At 39.1% G+C, this 23,768-nt stretch overlaps 2 protein-coding genes across 6 annotated transcripts; both read right to left on the reverse strand.

Annotated features, from left to right (window-relative positions):
- Nucleotides 1–4,192: 4,192 nt before the first annotated feature.
- LOC113053044 (germinal-center associated nuclear protein-like) lies at nt 4,193–18,508 on the reverse strand. 5 transcript variants are annotated; one of them, XM_026217660.1, is made up of 31 exons: nt 18,364–18,508; nt 16,648–18,096; nt 15,977–16,212; nt 15,785–15,866; nt 14,604–14,751; nt 14,308–14,510; nt 13,978–14,117; nt 13,582–13,779; nt 13,158–13,426; nt 12,730–12,892; nt 12,452–12,612; nt 12,088–12,311; nt 11,726–12,000; nt 11,541–11,641; nt 11,280–11,411; nt 9,167–9,271; nt 8,788–8,940; nt 8,487–8,684; nt 8,314–8,382; nt 8,092–8,226; nt 7,866–8,019; nt 7,413–7,674; nt 7,226–7,323; nt 6,429–6,819; nt 6,022–6,285; nt 5,806–5,935; nt 5,528–5,701; nt 5,350–5,440; nt 5,114–5,259; nt 4,800–4,947; nt 4,193–4,692 (listed from the first exon to the last, which is right to left on the reverse strand). In XM_026217660.1, exons 2-31 carry the CDS (start codon nt 18,014–18,016, stop codon nt 4,537–4,539), a joined length of 6,375 nt encoding a protein of 2,124 aa, XP_026073445.1. In that variant the 5' UTR covers nt 18,017–18,096; nt 18,364–18,508; the 3' UTR covers nt 4,193–4,536. The 5 variants fall into 5 exon arrangements, 2 of the variants coding, with proteins under 2 accessions (XP_026073445.1, XP_026073446.1); XM_026217661.1 differs by having other exon boundaries at nt 4,537–4,692; nt 5,350–5,437; XR_003277150.1 differs by lacking the exons at nt 4,193–4,692; nt 4,800–4,947; nt 5,114–5,259; nt 5,350–5,440 and having other exon boundaries at nt 5,660–5,701; nt 5,806–5,892.
- Nucleotides 18,509–18,590: 82 nt separating this feature from the next.
- On the reverse strand, nt 18,591–23,459 carry LOC113053045 (sterol 26-hydroxylase, mitochondrial-like). Its single transcript, XM_026217664.1, has 9 exons — nt 23,176–23,459; nt 22,690–22,880; nt 22,290–22,489; nt 21,498–21,695; nt 21,226–21,389; nt 20,972–21,138; nt 19,380–19,461; nt 19,090–19,290; nt 18,591–19,007 (listed from the first exon to the last, which is right to left on the reverse strand). Exons 1-9 carry the CDS (start codon nt 23,413–23,415, stop codon nt 18,885–18,887), a joined length of 1,566 nt encoding a protein of 521 aa, XP_026073449.1. The 5' UTR covers nt 23,416–23,459; the 3' UTR covers nt 18,591–18,884.
- Between the last annotated feature and the right edge of the window lie 309 nt (nt 23,460–23,768).

The raw sequence follows: 23,768 nt of genomic DNA on the forward strand, positions 1-23,768 counted from the left end.
ATGAGACAGATAATCTGTAAAAAAAATCAAGCTCCTCTGGCTCCTCCCAGTGGTCCTATTGCCATTTGCAGAAACTCCATCGCTCCCGGTAAAAAATAACCAATCAGAGCTGCGGTCCGTTTGTGTTCAAAATGTAGAAAAATGTATAATAAGCGAGTACACCATGAATCCATTTTCCAAACCGTGTTTTTGGCTTGTCCTGAATCACTAGGGTGCACCAGGCACCTATAATAAGTGTTTATATTCGGACTATTTTAGATTGCTTCGGGGGTACCGCGGCGGAGTAACCCGGTACCTTTGTGATTCTTCATAGACATAAACAGAGAGAAGTAGTTCCGGCTACGATGTTCTTCCGCGAGCACGCAAGCAGTTCTGTGTATTGACCGCTAGAGCGTCAAAAGTTCCCTACCGCAGCTTTAAATGTATTAATAATAATCATAATTTTTGTACATACTGCTATGTTTGCTGAACTTACTGTGTTACGTTACTAAATACTTTGCTCGCAATTTTTACAGAAAATTAAGTTTCTACAATATTTAGTAGGCCTGGTAGCTTTCCAGTGGTGACTTGTCAGTTTATGTACATATGGGAGAAATGTACGGTATAATCGATTAAAGACGTAATCAAACAGACGATACTTTTAAAGGTATCATGTGAGACCATAGACTGTATAAATGTGAGACACTAGAAAAAGCCAACTGAACCCAAGAGAAATCACCAGTTATGTGCCAAATTCAGCTTTAATAGTAGAGATCTACCTCAAGAAATGCTTGCACTGCAAATACAGTGTTTCATAGCTGTGATCCATTTGTATCCTGATAGAAATAAACAATAAGAGTGGTAATAGTTATTATTATTGTTAATAACAACATTTTAATTGCTTAACTGATCAGAATAACAAACAAACCCAAAAGGTTCAATTCTTTATGACAACCTTTCCCTGCATTTTCAAACCATCCACACCCAGCCTAGGACATTAAAAAAATAAAAATCAGAAATCAATTATTATTATAATAGTATAAAATATACAGGACTTTATTAAAAGCAAGCCATGAAAAACTACACATAACTAAATCAGGGATGTGCATTCACAGAGTCACTATTCATGCTGACAAAAACACATGAAACAAAATTATTCTCTTTTGTCTCACTGGCCCAATGCTGATACACGTAGAGAAGCAATCGTCTGCTTTAATCTGGTCAGCATGAGCTTCACACACAATCAGGATCGCTGTAAAACCAAGTTTGATAGTGTTATGTGACTTAATTAAAATCTAAAGGGTTGTTTGTTATTTACAAAGATGTTGCACTTCTCTAAAAGATGAGCAATAGTAAACAAGGTGCTGTGTGGTGTGTACAAGTCACAGGCTGCAGTGTTGCTCCTCTGAGCTTGCCAGTCAATAGTCGAGAATTCCTGGACAAAGAGCTCCTGTTTAACACCCAAAAAACAAAAACAGCGGTGACTGGATAGTTGCATAGTTCATTCATGCACGCCTGCTTTTAATATGGTGTCAGAGTGGCCTCTAGTGGTGAAACGGTCAAACTTCACCAGTCTTAAACCGAGTACCAGCGGCTCTTCATCTGCAGACAGCCTGACCGCACAGCAGTAGCTCATTGGGAGGTAGTCCTGCCGACAGTGACACCATAAAGTGGAGGGATGTGCTGGCACCCAGGAAGGGAACAGCCTGATGGGGGGAAAAAATCCAACTATATGAATAACAAAGCAAAAATGACACAAAAAATCTGCAAAACAAAGCAAAAATTACACAAAAAATCTGTCACATTTCTGGAAAGAGTGTATTCATCCCTTCCCAGCTCTGTAGATTGAGGATGCCCAACCAGAATTTGCCCCAAGAGGGTGTCCCGCCAGCACCACCTGTAAAAGAGCAGGACAATACCGAAACAGAACACCGTTGTATCTCACTAAATGGGAGTTGACCGAAAAGTTGCTTATATTCCTTAAAGAAATTACAAAACCATGTTAGATACAATCAGGTACATGTGACCAATAAGAAAATTCTATTTGCATCAAAGAAATTAATTAGGAAACCATTCTAACATATACAAATTTGTCTGTGACAGGGCCTGACATTTTAGGGGTGAAATGTGTATAAAATGTATTAATATATTTATTTATTTCAATCATAAAAACATGCTGAGATGGCACAATATGTGTTTCATATAGATTAACATGTCCTCCATACACCGGCGGCGCCAGGGGGGGTCTTGGGGGGTCTCAAGACCCTGCCAAAAAATGCCTTGACCCCCCATTTGACCCCCCAGCCTCTTCCTGGTTAAAAAATATATATATATTCGGGATAAAGATCCAAAAATGTTTCTCTTCAAACTACGCAGAACAATAATAAATAATAATTATTTCGACATTTATTCATACACTGAACCGAGAACCGTTTCTGTCGGACGCGTCCGATTCGAGAACCGAGGAGCTGATGATAACTGCGCATGCGTGATTCAGCGTGAAGCAGACTGACACAGAGCGCATCTGAACCGAACTGATTCTTTTGGTGATTGATTCTGAACTGATTCTGTGCTAATGTTATAAGCGCGGGTAAACCAAAGGCTTGAATGAAGGGCAATCATCGCCAATGACGGTATTACATCGAGCGCAAAAGAACCGGTGAACCATTTTTTTTTTCAGCTGGTTTATTTGATCGAATTGTCCGAAAGAACCGGTTCACTTGAGCACCTGCTCCTTTGTCCCTTAAGTGCCCTTGTGTCAAAGCAAAATTTCCTCAATTTTTTTTTGTAATAACATAAACTTTTGTGAATGCCTGCCCACGCCCAATCATAATATTAGTACAATTTATTAATAATAATTTGGCCTTAAATAAAATGACCAACATGATGACCGTTCACCTGACTACGACCTCATCCAACCGGGAAGATTCCTCATGCTGCACGCGCATTTTTTAATTGCTAGAGGATATTTTCAACATCGTGGCAGCTGGTAAGTGGTGTTTCATTCTCAGCGAAGTGATTTTGGTGTTTATTTACTTATTATTATTTTACAAGAACTATGTGATGTGAGAACATGCAGATACGTTGTTTATATTGCTGTGTGTAGCCTGTAGTGTAGAAGTAACACTAGCGTGCTGTTTGACGGAGAAAAGTTTCACAGGCATCGAAGGGTCTGGTCTTTTTTATGTTATTTGAATAAACTTTTATTATATTACAGTACTTATTTATTTTTAACACGTAAAAATAATTATCACAACACTGGTAAGGCTTATTCAGATTTTTCTCATTCTCTGAATTATCATTATAAAAATAAAAACAATTCAGATTTTAAATGTGATGCAAATATTTTTTCTACAATAGCAACAGTGTTTACAACAGCAAGACCACTTTAGCCTGTAAACTCAATAATATCTATCTGGAAATAAATGTAAAAATATCAATGAAAAATGCATAATATACCTGACATGAAAGTGCAGTGTGAAGGATATGAATAACAAATGTAGCCTGTCATTTGTTTACATTGCAAAGGTGTTTTTGTTGTTTAGTAGCAGAAATATGCAGTTATTAGCCATGTCCACTGTATTTTTTGTTGGTTTTCATGAGACCCCCCTTGAAAAGACCAGGACCCCCCCATTGCCCCCCCAATCAAAATTGTCTGGAGCCGCCACTGCCTCCATATGGCTCAACATTCAGATTTGAGAATTAGATATTTTTTTCACCTAAGAGTTTTACAAGTGGAAATGTACGTTTCTGGTAGAATGTCCCATATATGTGACCGTTTGTTTACCAGCAATCCCAGACCTTTGCTGCGTAACATATTCCTTGCATGAACCATATCAGGATCATCAGGCCCAAGTCCCAGAGTTCTCAAGGTCGTGTTCAAAGCTGTTCCCAATTATTATAATATATAAAAATTAATATATTTGTTGTTTATCAGGTCATAAAGGAATAATTCTATTATTATCTCATTAAAGTTAAACGTGATAAAAACAAAAATGAAAACTGTCATCATTTATTAATCTATCCTCATTTTTAGATGGATTATCCCTTTAAATGACAAAACATGATTCATTTTACTTCATTTTCAGGATTATTAACATTATTAGCATAATGTTAAGTAAGTCCAGGCCTCTCGTCGCAAAATGGACATAAATTGCCATTTTAAACAAACTAAATTTGGAGCGTCATGAATAATGAATTACCTCATGCCCAGTAGTGAATAAAATCTCTCTTTATTGTTGTCCAAAAATATACAATTAAATACAACAGAATTATTGTTTTGAACAAAATACATTCAACTCTTATTATTCAGAAATCTGGAAAGTATGAAAACAAATTAACCACTTCTAAATTTAAGTACAAGGAGATTCAAACAAAGATTTATTTAACCTTAAATGGATGAGGCACACGACCTAAGCAAATATATCGATTCAAAATAAAATTAAAATGAGCAAAAATAAAACTGTTGAGACAAATAAGCAGCAGATAATGGACATTTTCTTTCAAACTGGGAGACTGGAAGTGGTATTCAGCAGCTGTTGTTATACTGAAGCATCTTCAGTTCTCTATAATGTCTAAAAGACACTTCAGCTTGAGGTCACACACACGTTCCTCCTCTTTCTGACTCCACAACTCTCTTTTCAAGTCCTGCAAACGTTGCAACAAAGATCCTGGTCTGTGTTTTTCAAAAGCCGCTGCAGTCTGTTCCACTTCCTTCAAATTAACAAACAAAAGCAGGTTTAAAGCATTTATAATAAAACCTGCTTTTTAAATATATATTAGTTCTAGTTATTCATTATAGTTATGCTAGAATACTGTACTTGTATGTGAACGGTAGCAGCAGGGTGCTTGGAAGAGGGGGTCCTAACTAGGGGAGGTGCACAGAGTAGGGTGGAGGGCAGGAAGAGAGGAAAAGAGGTGGAGGACAAATGATCCACTTCAATCCGACTCTGAATCTGCTCTCCGATTCTAGATATGCACATAAACTAAATTAATAAATATTACAAAATCCCATAATGTATCATTACAATTTAAAAGATGTCAAATGAGAATACTGTTTGGAGCGGAAAAAGGTACAAATACTGATCGAAAATCTTTGTGTAAAACTCATTAAAAAAAAAAATGTAAACCTAACCTCTGGCCCTCAGCATTCATCTCCTGAACAGTTGAGAGAGTACGCTGAAGTCGCTCCAGTATGAGAGTCTGTGCGCTGTCTGTATCAAATAGTCGGTTTATTTTGCTAGAAGATCTTTTCAATACCAGGTCAGCCGTTTCAGTTTCCTTTAAAAACACAAAAATAGAGACTTCACGCAATTATAGTAATGCAAGTATATTAATCCAGTTGTGAAGTTGTCTGTGGTAGAACTCAACCTGTATATGGAGCGCGCCAGCAGCAGGATGCTTTCGGGAGGGGGTCATGGTCACGGGCACAGAGGTCTGATGTATCTGCTCTCCAATCCTACTGATATGTTAAGAAATGTTTACTGCTTACATCAAAGCAAAAAAAATAAAAAGTGTTAACTTTAATGTTAAAATTATTAATGCTAACCTCTGGCCCGCAGCGTTCATATCGTGAACGGTAGAGAGAATCCATTCAAAGCGCTGCAATATTGGAATTTGTGCAGTATCAAACACAGAAGGACATTCTTCCGTGTTTACGTGACTCTGGAACAGCCTCTGCTTGGGGAAACGTCTGGCCGCAGTGTAGGGCCTGACTTTTGATCTATCAGAAAATGTTGCAATTTTGTTTGAATCTTTTATTGCAAGACTGTTATGTTATATAAGATAATACTGTAAATCATGCACATGTAAAATAGTAAGAGTTACACTTCTGAGGCATGCTGTATTTCCTGATATGTCAGCTTCACAGCCTCTATCCAACGGTCAGGGGGCTGGAAAGTCTTCAGGCTGTCTTTGTTAAAGTATACAAGAATTTCACCATCATCCGTGAGGGCATCTGTGATTACAAGAGTCAAAACATCCATTTTTAAACAATGAAACATGCTCATATCTGGCATTCTGTTACCAATCTGTTATTTTCACCTTTTGCCACAAGAGGCTCCATGATCCAGTCCTTCATACGATGCTCTACACACAGGCATATGATCTCATCCCAGGGAATTTCATAAAAAGAAGGTCCAATCTTCTCATAGTCATCCTCATCGGCACCGCTCACATGAAAGTATTGGTAGTTCACTCTTCTTAGCAAGTTCTCCAGACGAGACATTAGAATTGGTTGGCTTAAGGGTGAGGTAGGGATTTGGGATACATACTGGAATATATAGGCACACAAATGTGGCCAGGAGGCTGAGAAATAAGAAAAGTGATTAGTTTTAATCTCAATAAAAGTACTAAACATTAAGGTGTAACTCTGCATCAAATACCTGAACTATGAAAATTCTGCTAAACAAAAATGATTACATCAAATTAGTACTTAAAATAAAAGCTACCACTAATGGGAGGCGGATCCCACTCAGGAAGTTGCTGGCTGAGGATGGTTCTCTTCAGCCACTCCAGGTGTTCTGGAGAGTTCCAGGAATGATGAGGAATCAGCTCACTGTTCTCGGGGAGAGAAAATTCAGGAGGCGGCCAGCAGAGACTGGAGAGATGCTCTGACGAAACCACACCTGCTAGGAAACTCAGCACACTGTTACAGAGCTGCACGATAGGCTCCGGGTGCTGTGACTGAAGACCCGCATGTTTCCGGTCTTGCTTGTCTCGTTGTAGTCTGGAGTAGAACTCACGGCACAGGCCTAACTCAACAACCTGCAGCAGGGTCTGAGAGGATAGGACTGGGCCTGCGGGAGAGTGAGCGGCAAGCCACCTGATGATCTGACTCATCTGAATCATATCAAATATAAAGAGAATGTGTAAATACATAATAAACGTTACATTTTTAATAAATATATTGGTGAAGTCAAGATATCAATCTGCATTTTGTCATGGGGTTAAAAGCACCTATCCAAGATTTAAAAGACACCAAACATTATTTACAACAGTGGAACCTACTTTTAATTTTAGATATTAAAAAAAAAAAAAAAAAAAAAGACTCTGTAAGCCAACTTGAAATGTGGGGCCACAATGATTATTTTGCTTCGCTTTAAGGCAATAACTATAGCATTAAAAAGGTGACATATAAGAGTGGATACTGATACAACAACGTATATCACGCATCCTTAACACAAATATTTTTAACCATATTAAATAAGAACAACTGTGTATTCTCAATATTCCTTTGCAGACCAACCTGCTCTGAGCCTTGCAGGTCATTGAGGGTTGCTGGTATATGGACGAAGATGTATTCAGAGATGAGACCATCTTTGACAAACATATTCAACATGAGTGCTATAAGAGAGAGAATAAAAAAATAATCATACTTCAGTCTTTAACAGTCTTGTCTATTATATATACTACATATTTACTTCAAAACTTGCCTTCTTCCAAACCGTGACCATTAGTACCACCCTCTTGGTTGCCAGTAACCACCACAACCAGTGGTACAGGAGAGTGCCAGCAGCTGGCCTGCTGCACCTGCCTCAGCTGAATGAGGGCAGAGAGCACGGACACATCCTCATCCTCTTCACCCTGTCCAGTACTGAGAGAGGGAAGTAGCATCAGCAGAGCATTGGTACCATGGAGCTCCTTCTCTTCCACCAGCAGACTTTGGCTTTCAGCACTCAGAGGGCCATGACATGCCTGCACACAAACACAGGAGTTAATCAAGTCAATGCAGAGAGATTTGGATAACTGGATACTAGAGAGTTTCATTTCATGAGTTGGAATTTTCCACCTGCGGACTACTTTCTCCTCAATACCTCACTTAAACTGGGCATATAATGGCAGAATTAGATTTTTTTGGGGGGGAAACTATTCCTTCTTAGGCTTGCCTTTATAGAAATTTGTACTTCATGAGTTTTTCCCCTTATATTTGTCAGACTGTGACTGATGCACAGCGTTTTCAGTTGCCCTTTGAGTTCCTTCTCATTCTCTTCGGATTGGTTTCCTCCACCCAACTTAACCTCAAGCCAGTGTGTCAGAATCCTGCATGTAAACAAAAAAACAAATGAGGATTTTACATGTTTTAAGACATTTTCCTACAATTTCGTTCCTTACCTGCTTGCATAAGTTATGTCACTATCACAGCTGCTTGGCAACAGAATAGTGGCTTTCCAGAAGATTCTGTCTGGTGCTTTAGGGGTGCTTTCTGCCACAAGAGTGGGCAGATCAAGAGGCATCCACACACGCTCACTGCCAAAGAAGGATAATTAACCATACATTCATGGTGATAAAAATTATCTGCACATCTATGACACACTGTGGTCCCACTGTACTGACCTCAGTAAGAGATTGTAGTAGTAGGACACTTTCATTTGATGAACTGCTTCCTGTCTCATTTTCAGCAATCTATAATATTAAAGTTGATTGCCAGGGGCAATCATTAAGAATGATGACAAAGAAAAAAATATCTAAGCACCACAAAAAACAAATTGAAATCTCCAATAACAGACCTTGTGCAGGAAACCGCCATGTTGCCGAAGTTACCCAGGTTGACCATCCCCTGGGCCAGGAGGTCCAGAGAGGGGTCGGAAGGGGCACTGGGTACGAGAGCCTTCAGTTTGAACCGTGGATCTACACAGCCAGGGGCTGCAGGGAAACCACGCATCTGTCTCTTTAGCTGACGACGCACACCTACCACGTCACGCCACCTAAAGTATATGCATACGTCTGTTCTTTAAAGGTTTCTGTAGGAGACCTATTTGCTCCAGGGATTCTTTTGTACACATAAAGAGAAATAACAAGCTCTTAAACCTCTTGATGAACTTGCAGACACGCCTCAACTCATTGTCCAGGATCTCTTGTGCCATTGCAGCCAGCTCCTCAGCCAGTGTCTCCTCTACTATGCTGTTGCATTCCTCGGCTGAGCAGCGGGCAATACAAGCCGCCATTTCTTCTAAAGCAAGCCTGGAAGGGAAGAATATCATCACCAATTATGCACACGTTCATTAATGAATATCACAAATATGAATCAAAAGTCTTATTTCACTCAAAAATATAAATAAACAATATTATATTACAATAAATACTTATATAATATAATAAACTTAAATCTTAATCTTAATTAGGAAGCCAAAGTTGACAGACAATAGCAAAGAAAACCTCAGAGAGATATTTATGTAGAATGTGGTACCTTATTTCAGCCTCTGCAGTAACTCTTATCCTCTCTGTTAGCACTTCGTCACTGATTATAGCACACAGATCATCGCTGAACTCCTCAAGAAAGGCTTCCTTCCGCCTGACACCAAACACAATAAAACAGAAAAAGAGTTAAAAACGCTCCAGTTACTAAACGTAAACTCAATTCCCTGAGATGACGGAATGAACATTGTTAGAATCATGTTGGGGAAAACTCACCTGAATAAATTATTTGTTAATGTTTATGTAGCTGTCCAAACAAACGGCATTGCCTAAATATATATATATATAAACTTACAAATGAGAAGTGGAAGCATTGACTCGTGTGCAACTGTGTTACACGGCAGTGCACGCAATGCTTGCTCATGTTATTTCAGGGAACCATGGTTAGGTTTAGGAACCAGAGTGTTCCCTTTCAAAACGTTCTCTCAGATTGCTTGAATCACGATTGGGGAATGATGTCCAATAGCACCATGCTATAAGCGCAGAACAAAAAGCTCAATTATCTCCAATGGAGACTCTGCAGGACCAAACCCAGGAGGCGGCCATGCCCCTAGTGGAGCGGGCCCTCAGTCCAATAGGTCACTTCCAGCCAACTGAGGTTTAAGCCAAGGCTACAGCATCAACTATCCAGCGGGATAACAATCTCTGCTTCATGACTGGCAGCCCTTTAGACTGGCCTCCAAAGCATACTTAGAGCTGCTCTGATTGCCAAAATTGAATAGAGAGCTCTACATATGTCCAGAAAGATGGACCAGGCAAAGCAAGTTAGCACCCCAGTCATTCTCTGAGGCAGGGAGAGCTAAAAGGGCAATGAACTGTTCTCTGAATGGAGTAGAAACCACTTTTGGCACATAGCTTATAGGTGATTGGGCAGGGCCAGCACTGAAAATGTAAATAAAGCCTCCAACACCCAGAACTGAACAGGGGGTTGGAAGGCAAGTGCAAGATTCCTTTGAGGGAAGTCCAGCCTCGTGACTTAACCTCCTCTTCTCCTCTTCTCTCCTGATGGATCAGGATGGCTTCTGTGGCTCAGGGTCCAATGTCACCTTCGGACGGGGGCAGTTGCACTTGAGGAAGGGGAAATGCTTGATAGTCTGAGGGTGCTGTCGGAGCTCGGGCCCTGGCTTGTATTGAGGCTGAGTGGGTGATAGAGCAGGCTTCACAGACTGACGAGTCGAAACAGCCACCGAGCTGGAGTATTTGGTCAGGAATTGGTGCAAGACTTGTGATGACTTCTGTGCTGCAGTGAAGTGTTCTGCAAATTTGTTCACAGTTGGTCCAAACAGCCTGGTGGGGGAGACTGGGGAGTTGAGTGAAGCAGCCCGATCCGCATCCTCGACCTGCATAAGGTTTAACCAGTTGTGATGCTCGAGCACCACCAGGCTGGCCATAGACCTGCCAAACTATATTAAAGTGCCTTAAAGTGCGTGCCTTAATGCTAGTATATCCTTTCACTCAGGATTTGGTCAGGTGTGAAGACTGCCATCTAGCGATTGGGATATAAACTCAAAATGAAACCACTGCCATGAATCTTGATTTTATTTTTTTAAATATCGATATTCTGTTTTTGAGAATCGATACAGTATCGGCAATCAAAACACGCAATACCCATGTTTATCGATATTTTCTTTCACCCCTATCTTTGAATGTAGCATGGCGAGACTCATGGTCTCGCAATGAGAGCATTCCATCTCCATGAGCGCTGCCTCAGCGTGAGCACGGCCCAGGCAAGTAACACACTCACTGTGCGCATCCGAAGTGTGCAGGTGTTCCCTGCATGTGCAACACTTGTGGTGCAACATTTTGCAACAAGCTTAGCAGAAATTTGCCACAAGAATGAAGCAGAGGAGAATTCCTGTGAGAAAGAGCGACTTTCCTCTTCTGGGGCTCTTTTATAGTAAATAGCATCAGAGTCCATCCAGCGAGGTGATGATCTTCACACTGAAGTAGAAAGGTTCTGTGAGCCCCGCCCAATTTCCCAGGCTGAAATGCCATTGGTTTGTGCAGCTGCACAAACGTTAACAAATCAGGCTTCAGTATTCAGAGAAAAATGGAGTTACCAATAAAACAAAACCAATGTATTAAAAAAATGAATGGGGACACACCTGGCTTCTTCCTGCTTGAGTTTCTCCTCTGTGATTCTCTCCTTCTCAGCGATGATCACTGACGTGGACAGTTCTCTCAGCAGCTGATTTAAGACTTCATTCATAACCATTTCCAACTCACTGTCACTCACACTTCAGGACACAGACGGTCATATACATTAAGACACTAACACTATGATGAAAATTTGTTAAGGCTGAATGGAATTGAAATCTTCTGGTTGACAAATAAAATCTGTGGATCAGAAAATAAAAAGTTTCTACCTGAGGGCTGCAGATACATATTCAGCAGCTGCACGGGTTATATAAGAGACCTCAGCTTCAACTACCTCATTAAGCACTGCATCCACCTCTGCCATTATATCCTGCCAGAAATCAAAGTGTCATTAGTGAGCTTATGTATGCACCATAGTGTAGGACTTTGCAGTTAGCGCTGAAAAGTGTCTCACCTGATCTGTGTAGGATGGTTCTGGTTTGGGTGGAGGAGATGGAGGTCGGACTGGTTGTGGGGCTAATATGGGTTGGAAAACCAGCTGTGGCACCACAGGAGGAGTGGAATCTGTTTGGTTCTTCTCTCCGGTTTCCTCCGTGTCATCAGGTTTTACAGGCTCTGTCATGCCAGGGTAGTCCACAAACAGCCGTGGTTCAGCCAGAAGCCTTGTTGTCACCTGAGGCCTGGAGTCTGGCTCCATCAGGGGATTCAACTCCTGCCTCTGTGGATGAGCTGCCAAAGACAAGGATAAAAATATTTACAGTAAGTACAAGTACTCTAATTGTCACTAATGAACTAATAATCAAAATGCATCCACACCCTTTAGGGCAGCTTGTGGAGGCTCAGAAGACAGACCGTCTCCTGTGTACTTGTTGTTGGAGTCAAAGCTGCAAACGGGATTGTGCTGGCGCAGGTTGGGCAGTGGACCACCATTCACCACCTCACCAATTAGAACAGTTCTCTTCCTTTCAATCTCCACAGACTTCCTCTGCGGTATGGAGAAATCAGGCTGCTGAAAGGATGTGCGACTAAGTTCCACCATGCTGGATGAGAGACAAAATAAAGCATTAGTTTTCAAAAATTCTGCATTTACAAAATAATTTTGGACACTATTGCACTGAGAAAAGATTTTGTTTAAAAAATGTTTTTGCTAAAATCATGAAAAGAAATAAGTAGGACATACCCATCACTGATAGTAAGGCCATACTGTTGAATGAAGTCTGTGGCTTCACTGGCATTGCGGAACAATAGTGTTCTAACAAAGTCTTCGATTGGAAAAATGGTGGATCTTTGGGATCCTACAGTAAAGGCCACATTGAGGATTTTCAGTGCCTTGCTTCTCACCTAACCAATTAAAGACAAAAAATAAACATTTAGTAATTAAAGAAAAAGGTGTAGCGAATGCCAAAGTACTTCATGAATGCTGGCTATACAACTACCTTCTGGGTAAGATTAATTTACCTGATTGAAGTATCTGTGAAGTATGCAGCTGCTCAAATAGGAAGCTGCACTCACAAGTTTAAAGAACCGGACAAAGTTATTGCTATTGAGTGCTGCAAAGGCCTGCACGGCAAAATTCACCTCCCGAGATTCCCGTACCTCTTTACGGAACTGCTGCACCTCACTGCATTGACACAAAACAAATCCATTTGTATCCTTTATTCCATCACTGCAAAGATGTGTATTACCTATTTACATCTTATAAGTTCATGAACTGAATCCATAAACTTTTTAATGACAAAATCTACTGTTTGAGTTACAAGTCTTGACTATTGCAATGTTTTATTTATGCTGTTCTTAACGGACTGCCTAAAAGACCTGATTCAAGGTTCAAAATAGTGTTCTGGTTATCTTTACTGCAAAAAAAGAGAAAAATAGCAAGGTTTTACCGAAGAATATCTCCGTCATTGAGCTTAAGCAACACATTGTATTGGCGGAATTCTGCTTCATTGGGGCAGTACACCTCCTTAGTGGCTAAGTCTTGATACATCTCCTTTAGACTCTGCAGGCATTTTGTCATATTCTCATTGTTGATCTTTGTGTCAAAAGACATCATGGGTTCCTGGCAGAGGTGATGGGCGCAGTGAATGTGGAAACGGGTACATTTCTCAATGAGTGATACTGTTTCCGGATCACACAGATGCTGCTGGGTAATGTCCTGCAGGAGAGATTTAGACATGATTATCACAAAAAAGACAATGGCAACATAATATTCTCATTGACACATTTTAAATCAATCAGTTTGAAATATTTCAACAGTTAGACACCTTAGAAATAAGGCCTTTGATAAAGCAATTCAAGTTAAATGCCCACCTTACGAACTCCTCTGGTTCTGTTCCAGACAAAGTCATACCAGTCACGGTAATTGCCCTCGCCCTGGTCCATAATCTGAGTTACGAGGTAGTCCATAGTCATGCTTAGCACAGGAAGTGGTCTAAGCTCATGAGGGAGAGGTTCTTCCTGATCCGCCGAAGACCTGCTATACTCTTTGATGGTAGCAAAATGATCCACCTGAGCAGAAGGGGAGCACTTAGTCAATTTACTCAAAATAGCCAATGCATTCAAAGAAAGTAACAGTGTGCTATAAAAACATTAAAGGCTTCCAAACATTAATATTTATCACTTTAATTAATGTTAATTACAATAAATGACAAAGTGAGTTGTCATTTTAAGTCTTCCACAAAACATTGGCCAGATCATTACACAAACCTTCTCTGTATCTGGAATAACTTCAAAGACGCTCAGCTGGTTGCGGGTTTCTCTCATATACCGCTCTTTCTCTGGGCACATATCGGGGCACGTTCCCACAAATACTTTGGACATATCCAGGTCTGTTCTTTTGGGTCGAGCTTCAGAGACAACAATACATTTTTTGCCCAGTCATTTCTATTCAAATATAAATGTAATGAAACAAGCGGCATAAATAATTTTATATCACATACAATATAATTGTATAATTCTACACTAATAATACTACATGCTGGATTTAATTTATTATAAGTTCAGTACTAGATTGTATCAGAGCCAATTAAGGTTTACCTTGCCGTAAAATCTTGTCTCTCTGCTCTAGGAGGCGGTATCTCTCCTCTGCTGTTTCAGCCACCTGACCAATCAGAGGCTGTAGTACTAAGGGCAGGTTAATAATAGGTCGCTCTACGCTCCGCTCCTCTGAGACTGACTCCAGTGGTGCCTCACTCTCAAACTGGAGTATTTTAGCAACAGATGATTTTTGGATCGGAGAGCTATAACATAAAAAAAACACATGCAGAAATAAATAATTAGGCCAAATAAGAATCATGCAAAGGGACTGTTCGATATTGCACGTTTTAAATTACCTTTTAGAAAGGGAGCTAGTGTTGCTGATGGGCACTGCTCTAGGAAGAGGCTTACGACTAGGGGAGGACTGCAAAAATGCAGCACCAGATTCTGAGTCCTCTGTCAAATCTTTGACTTCTGAAGGTTTAGCAGCCTTTTCACTTGGACCTGTAAGTGACAATCACTCCATAAGCATATTTATGTATGTATGTATTTGTTTATTTATGATTTAACACCATATCAGCAACATTAACAACAATTTCAATACATCATTTACAATAACATTACATTTTCTTAAGAAACAATCATTATACAAAAACTGTCTGCTACTATATTTTCTAAATAATAGTGTATTGTTCATCATTTAAAATTGGACATTCTATTAAAATATGTTTTAAATTTAAAATATTCACAGACTGGTTTCTCTTTGTGATTCAAAGAGTGATTCTTGAATATCCAATTCAACATCTTGTATATACAACTTCATAAGCATAATAGTATGAAAGTTAACATTTAGTTAACATTCGTGCTTCTGCTAAATTAAGACCAAAACAGGGTATAAAATCATATTACACAGCATATCTCCAACATTTTTTTCAGATGTTCATCACTCTAAAGCAAAGGAAAAGCTATCATCATGTCCTGATTTTCTGTGGCCCTTGTGTAGTTCAATTCGATTTGTATTGTAACTTTTAGCAGTCAAAAAAAATTGCAAATGTGAAAACTTAAAACAAGTTTAGTCATACCAGATTTGTTACAGTGGAGATTTCAGTTCGAAGCAATACCAAACATTATATAATTAGAATATTTGAATAAATTCCTTCTACAATTTTATTCTTCAAAAACAGTTCGTAAATTCATTGATAATGCATTTTGCAGTGTTATTTCTTTAAATCATATTTTTGTCAAAAATATAATTAAACTACTTTAATTAAAATATCAAAACCTTTTTCATCTATCTTTTATTATACAGATAAAATAAACACTCAATTTGCAGCAGTAAATCTATTGGTGACATTAACACTGCACTTAAGAACAGCCTTTTGCAGTTTAACAATCCCACAAGGCCAAACCAAATTTTGATTTAAATTAGATTAATTGCACGGTCATGGTACACATTAAATATTACATTTAATAGATTGAGATTTTTACTTAATTTAATTAAACAGCAAACAAACTTCTAAATAGTGCTGTTACTCACTTTGCTTTTTTCTTTGCCAAAATATCTGAATTTCAGTCCTCTGGAACAGCTTTCCTTTCTTTTTGGCTTTGGTTGCAGATGCCTGGAAGACAAGAGAGACTTTGTCTAAATAATCACAAACACATTCATTAAATCTTACTACTTTTTTTGCAATGAGCATTTTGTACTATGCATCTGACTAGACATGCTCACATGATCTTGGAAATGCACAATGGCCAGATTCTTCTGAGGCCTGCAATACACCTTAAGCACTTTCCCAAAGTGCCCAAAATGCTGTATGACAAGGTCCTTCTTGTTGAGGTTTGGTGGGATGCCTTTGCACTGTATAACAGTGGCATCAGTAGGAGAGAGACCAGCCAAACTGTCTGTGCTCTCCTTTCGAGAAGCACGTCTACCTGGAGTGTGTGTCTGTGGTTCAGGCATGAGTGCTACAAAGACAAGTGATCACAACAATGTTGGCAAGAAAAATCATTTCAAAATAGCTTAGGATAAAAATTAGGGATATTATAGACCCATATTGTAGGCTTTTTTTTATTTTATTTTTTTTACATTTATCAGATTCAGTCATTATTTAATATTTAATTACGAATGTTTCTTCATACCTTTTGATTTTAAGAACAACAATAATTAAATAACACTTTTAAATATATTAATCCACAAATCTTAAAATGAATATCCATTTTTTTATACTGTATTATAATGTTGTGATGTCTAAATTCACCTGTAGTTTCTGTTATTTACTTAATTCACTTACTTTAATTTACTCTCAAAGTAGTAAAGAAATAGTACAGAATATTTGTCAATAACATGAAAATAACATGAAAAGCCTTTAGAAATATCACTGGAAAAGACATGTAACTTACAAACTTCCTCAGCTTTTGTCAGTACTGTGGGAGCCTGCGATCTTGGAGGTATAGTTGCCACATCACTGGCTGGACCAGGTGGATCTGGTCTATCTGGAAGATGATGATCTCTCTTCACTGGAGTGACTTTGGATTTCATTAGCTCAGACAATGCACTGAGAAAAAGCCCTCCAGCCGGGCCACGAGTTCTCAGCAGCGGGCGTTTGGCAGGTTGTCTTGGTTCATCTGCACCAGTCTCACTAATGCTTTTAGTTGCATTTGGATCAAGCAACTCCTCTTTACGTTTTATGCCAAAACCAACGAAAGCTGTTTCTCCTCCAATGCTCTGTCCATCAGGTGCTCTATCCTCCATTCTTGGTGGGGCTTCGGTTTTTGGGACCCCGAATCCAAAGGATCCAATGCTAGTACCACCAAATGCTGGCATTTTGGTATCTGATTGAGACTGAAGGGTCTGTGCTGTGAAGCTGAAGGTGGATGGAGTCGTGGGCTGAGAAGCAGGCGTACTGCTGCTGGAAGGGTTGGCTGGCTGAGAGAAGGTGAACTGAATGCTGCTGCCGCCACCAAGAGTCTCCTTTTGAGAAACATTTGCATTAGAAAACGAGACAGAAGGAGCTGCAGCTGGCTGTGAGAAGCTGAAGCCCTGAATGTTCGGCTTTACGTATGAGAACAGTGAACCACTAGATGAATTCTCCATAGTACTAGTCATGGCCGATGCAGACGATCCAGCAGTTTCAGAAGCTAAAGACAAATTTGAGCTGAGAGGTTCGGGGCTGATGCTGAAAATAGGTTTGAAAACGGCATCATTGGGTGGATTGAAACTAAACTGGTTCCCATCAGTGGGATTATCAGTCCTACTCCCTGTTGAGGAGCTGGATGTAGCAGTGGGAACAGAGAGGGCAGAAAGCTGACCAAAACTGGGCTGGTTGTTAACAGCGCTGCTGAAGCTTGTCAGAGATTGTGAGGCACTGGAGGAAATGCCAAATGCAGAAGGCTGACCGAAAGCAGACATATGATTTTGTTCAGTAGCTTGAGAATATGAAGGCGGTGGTTGTCCAAATCCTAGTGTGCCTTGACCCAAACTCGACTGCCCAAAGGCCGGGGCTGTTCCCAGAAAAGAGAATGATGATGGCTGCCCGAATCCTTGTGATAGCCCACCGGTCTGGCCAAAAGAAGACGTCTGGCCGAAGACAGAAGACTGTGGCGTTGGCTGGCCAAAAGATGGCTGACTAAAAGCAGAAGGTTGTCCAAAACCAACAACCTGTGCTGTGTTCTTCTGGGAAAAGGACTGAAATGGGTTTCCAGACTGATTACTATTGTTTGGTGCCTGAAAGGCAGTTTGTAGTACACCAAAGATGTTTGAAGGATTCATGATGGCTGGAACAGGAACTGTTAAGATGTTTCTGATGTGATACTGAGCCAATCATCAGCTGGTCATGACCAATGAATCCTCTAAAACAAAGATACAAAACAGTTACATAGGACTTTCCAGTTAACCTATGAACCAATTTAAAATTGTACAAATTGTGTTTTCAAGAGCTCAAATAGGAAATTATAAAGATGAAATGCTGATCTAAACACTGAACGCTTTTAACTTCGCAAATTCTCAAGACCAACCACCTGAATACTAATAACATTTGTATTTATTTAATACATCTGCATTATATTATACAGAAGTTAAAAACAGTCAAATCGCAAATGAACAAACACTGTAAATACTTTGGAGCTGTTCTCGTCGCAGTCAAATGTTTATCTCTCTTCTTCGTGAACTGGCGCCTTGATCCAACGAGAGTTGCTGGCGATGGCGGCCTCTACAGGCAGGCGAGAGCATGACACCATTAGATGACGAGCAGTGCCGACTATTTGATCAATTAAGGTGGTAAGAAAATAATAAATATCCACAATTGCCCTTCCAAAAATACTGACCAATAACACAAAAAGAGAGATTTTGGATTCATTAAAAGGTTTAATTGATTTTTAAGTTCATATAATACATTAATATATGTCAACAGAATGAAGTACAGTCGACAACAACAATTTAATGCCTAGAGTTATACAAAATATGATGGGGAAAAGTATTTTTCACAGTGTTATACAGGGTCCTTTATACCGCATATCCCAAAATACAATAGAATTACATCCAGACAGAGGTAAAGAAGTTGACATATTCACATGATTCACACTAGCTGATAATTTAAAATACACAGGCAGCTTATATCTTGCTGAAACATTGGTATTCTTTATGTCTTCTGTCTCTCCACAAAGTGGAGGTTAACCTGTCTGTCTGGCACAAGCACTGTCCGATTGAGGGACTGAACCTCACCTACAGTGGGGTCCAGTCTGATTTCAAACAACTTGATTAGCTGGAATGAAAAGATACAATTAAAAAAAAAATCACAATTTATAATGTAATATAACTGTCTGTCAAATTTCTGTATTTCTTACCCTTGCTAATGCCAGATGCAACTCCAGTTCAGCAATGCGTCGGCCAACACAGCCTCTTACTCCAAAGCCAAATGGGATTGACCCAAATGGGTTGGGTCTTGTTCTGCCATCTCGGAGCCAGCGGTCAGGTTTGAACTTTCGTGGCTCTGGGAAGACTTTCTCATCATGGCTGATAGCATAGTGGCACAGAGTGAATGTTGTCTGTTTGAAAAAAATAATAGCCGATTTAGTGATGCAAATTTCTGAACTGGCAAACCTTTTTTCATCCCAACAAGATGAAGACAATTTACCTTTTTAGGGAAAAAGTGCCCACCAATGACAACTTCATTTTCTGCAATAAGACGAGAATTCATGGGCACCACAGGGTACATCCTGCACATGAAATTACATAGATTATAATATGCAGTTGTACACCACTTGTCAAAAGATTAGAATAATTAAGATTTTATGCTATATATATATATATATATATATATGTCATGTCCTCGTCTAAAATGAGCACTGTTCTTCAGAAAAATCCTCCATGTCCTTCGGATTCTTCAGTTTTCCCACATCTTTTGCACATTTGAACCCTTTCCAGCAGTGACTATGATTTTGAAATCCATCTTTTTACACTGAAGACAATTGAGGGACTCAAACACAATTATTAAAAAAAAGTTCAAACATTCACTGATGCTCCAGAAGGGAACAAGATGCATTAAGAGCTGGGGGGTGAAAACTTATGGAATTTGAAGATCAAGGTAAATTGTACTTAATTTTTTTATGGGAAACATGCAAGTATCTTCTGTTGCTTCTGAAGGGCAGTACTAAATAGAAAAAAAAATATTTATACAAAATTTGACATCATCCTGTGCAAAGGTGTAAGGCTCTTAATGCACCGTGTTTGCTTCTGAATGTTTGAATCTTTTTTAAATAGTTGTGCTTGATTCCCTCAGTTGTACTTGGTGTGAAAAGATGTATCTCAAAAATCATACAGTCACTGCTGGAAAGGGTTCAAATTTGCAAAAGATACTGGAAAACTGAAGATTCCGCAGGACATGGAGGATTTTTCTGAAGAACAGTGTTCAGACCTACAGACTTTTTTGTCCTGGACTCCATTTCCCATTATACCCATACCTGGAATTGAATACCACCCTCACCTTTACCCCATTTCCCAGCCTATTTAAACAGCTCACTTACAGCCACTCCTTGCAAAGCCTTCCATTGTTTCCTATTTACCATTTCCTGTTACTGCTGGTGTTCAACCCTGGCCTGTTTGTTTGTATTTCTGCTGCCTCTTTTAATAAAGCCATAAATGGGTCCCATCTCTGCTGACACTTCATTATACTTTGACAAATAGAACGTTCAAAAAACAGCATTTACTAGAAATTTTGAATAAAATGCATTCATTTCCTCTTGTTTTATCTTCCTCACCCCAAATATTTATATGGTAGTGTATTACAGTTTCCAAAAAAACATTAAGCTGCACAACTGTTTTCAATATTGATAATAAGAAGAAATGTTTCTTAAGCACCAAATCAGAATATTATTATGATTTCTGAAGGATCGTGTGAAATTTGAAGACTGGAGTAATGACTGCTGAAAATTCAGCTTTGCTATTACAGGAATAAATTACATTTAAAAAATATATTCAAATAGAAAACTTTTGTTTATAATTATAATGATATTTCACAATATTATTGATTTTACTATATTAATGATCAAATAAATGCACCCTTGGTAAACATAAAAATACTTATTTTAAAGACTTCTTAATTATTCCAAACATTTGACCAGTAGTGTATAGTATATGCCGAATTAGCTTTTTGGGTTCGCCTGTGTCAAATGTTATTTTGACTTCTCAAAGATGCACAGTATTATATTACACAACATAAATCTCAACCTTAATGCTTCCTTGATGACAGCTTTGAGGTAAGGCATGCTTTTCACTTCCTGTGCAGTTGGGATTCTGTCATCCTTTAAGACTCTGGTTACATCCTGATACAGAGCCTCTTGAGCTTCTGGATCTCTTGAGAGGAGATACAGTGCCCACAACATAGTGTTGGAGGTCTAGAACATGAAGAAAAACAAATATAATTTCAAAACCCATACATATTTTGCTTCAATATAGTCAAAGACACATTAAATGTCTCTTACTGTGTCCACTCCAGCCAACAGCAGCTCAGAAATACTTCCATAAACATCTTTACTGCTCATCTTGACATTGGAAAGCAGGTAGGTGAGATACTCCCCAGCAATCTCCTGATTTGCATCCACACGCTTCTGAATGGCCTCCATCTTCATGTCAATCATTTTCCTGGCTATGCATAATCCATAATACATACATACTTAATACATCATCAAACTGCAAAACATGCCTGTATCTCTTGTAGTCTATCTGAAGAAGGTACATGAATTAATAAGCTTACCAAATTTGAATATGCCCTCCCAGCCATTAATGTACCACTGCCAAAATGGCAAGTAATTGCGAGTCCAGTTTGGCAGCACCACCACAGGCATGCTGTAGGTGAACATCTGTGCAATAGAATTAATGAAATCTTGTGTCTCTGCAGGAATTTCGTTCTCCAGGCAGCCAATGCGTGTCTCAAACAGAATGGAAGAGATACCTGAATGAGAAAAAGATCAGTAAACACTTATAAAACATATAGTAGAAGGATGCCATTTAGTCAGCTTTCCAAATGAAACAACTCAATGAATATTATAACAATAAATCTTTCAATACTTTAAATTATTATGTTTAAATAAAACTAAATTTAAAAAAACATATGTCCATATTTTAATATGAAAGCAAATGTTTGATAAAAACAATAATCCCCACAAGGACAAGCTGTATTTCAAATATCAGTGGTCAGTAAGATTTTATTGAAACAAATCAATACTTCCATTCAGCGAGGACACATTCAATTGAACAAAAGGGACACTGAAGACAATTATAATCTTGCAAAAGATTTGTAACATTCTATTCCAAAGAAATGCAATACCTTTGAACTTTCGATTTATAAAAAGCTGATACAAATTATGACATATGTTGTTTCTTTTAAGCAGTTCTTTCACATAGTAGTGTCAGGTTGGCTCCTAATTATTCTCAGGGGAACATGTAGCTATTAAGGGCATTGTGAAAAATCAGGTACATCTTTGGGAATGTGTATCTGTTGTTGTCTGATTCTATCTAATTTAAAGTGCTTAGGGAAATTAAATACCTTCAAGGGAAAAGCGATAAAGCTCATTGGTCATGTTAGAGACCAGATCACCGGTGGGGCTCATCTGCCGCAGATAGTAAATCCGTTTGATGAAGTCTGTGACCACTGCATTGACCACATCTCCATACTGCACGGAGTCCTTTGGATGCAGCATGCGTTTGTTCAGCACTGTCCGCAGTTTGTACCATTTCTCTCTTTCTCTGTTGAAGAACATATTGACTTGTCAGAGGGGCAACAATAAATGGCAACAAACTAGAGTTTACATAACATCACACGGCTTCATAAGCCAGATGCACTTTGGCCTTATAAAATGTCCAGACATGACTAGTCTTGCATAATGTGCATGTTACAAAACAAACCTATGGTACAGATACAGAGCAATTGTGTCAAATGTTTTTACTCTGTGAAAGGGCCGTAGCCGATGCCTTTCAGGTCACGGTACTCGGTCCACAAAGTCATGTCTCCTCTGCAAGGAAACTTCTCATCTTTTCTAAGGAGTTCCTCCAGTAAGTCCACACTGTTTATTGAAATTGCTTGGAAGTTTCCAGCATTCACTTTGTACAAAGGTCCATAAACCCGGTTTTCATATAACTGGAGAGACGAAAACAAGTGGTGAAGAACAAAGAAGATCTGCTAGTGAAGAAACATCGGGTTGATTTAGAGATACAATTGAATCGTTTCAGAGCAAAACAACAAACATCAGACTGAGATCACAACAAGTATACTGAATTATAAAAAAAAGTGTTCAAATTAAGGTAGACAGTTGTTTCCTTTCTATTCGAAGTCCTTAAAGGTAAAACCAGTGACAGTCTGAATACATTAATGGAGGCATAAATCATTTACAGTTACATGATAAACAAACTATGGCTGTGGTATCTCTCTGTACCTGCAGCTCATGCATGCGGTTCAGATATCCTTTAAAGATCAGTGTGTAGAGCATCCTAAAGGTTTTGATCTCTGGGAGGTCATCCACAGTCTTGAGCTTCCTGTGGTTGTCCTGGACAGTGACAGAAGCAGCAGCATTATCCATTGCCCCTCTCCTGAAGTCCGTGGCCACTGTCATGCGCCTCAGAAAACTGAACGCGATCCTTCTTTCTACAGAGCTCACTGCAAAAATAACAGCCATTATGGAAGCGGGAAGAAGAATGAGGGAAACACCGATCCTGTTTCACATGGGAGGGAGAGGGAGGTGGGGCAAAGCCTTTCTAGTTAACCCTTCACTATCTGCTGTAAAGTCATGTTGTGTCGACTAATGTTTTTAAAGGTGAAACTCTATTATCATGCTCATAATGATACAGTAAGAACAGTGCCATCAACTGGACAATTTTCTCTACTTTTTTTTTTTAAGTTGCAAACCTTTGTCTTTCCTCTGTAGAACACAAAAGCTGCTCTTTTTCAAGTGAAGTTGACCACGACTGTCCCTAGTCCCTATAATAACAGTAGTGTGAATTCCATATTTCTCCTTTTGTGTTACACAAA

This window comes from Carassius auratus, chromosome 34 (assembly GCF_003368295.1).
Source record: "Carassius auratus strain Wakin chromosome 34, ASM336829v1, whole genome shotgun sequence".
Classification (NCBI taxonomy): domain Eukaryota; kingdom Metazoa; phylum Chordata; class Actinopteri; order Cypriniformes; family Cyprinidae; genus Carassius; species Carassius auratus.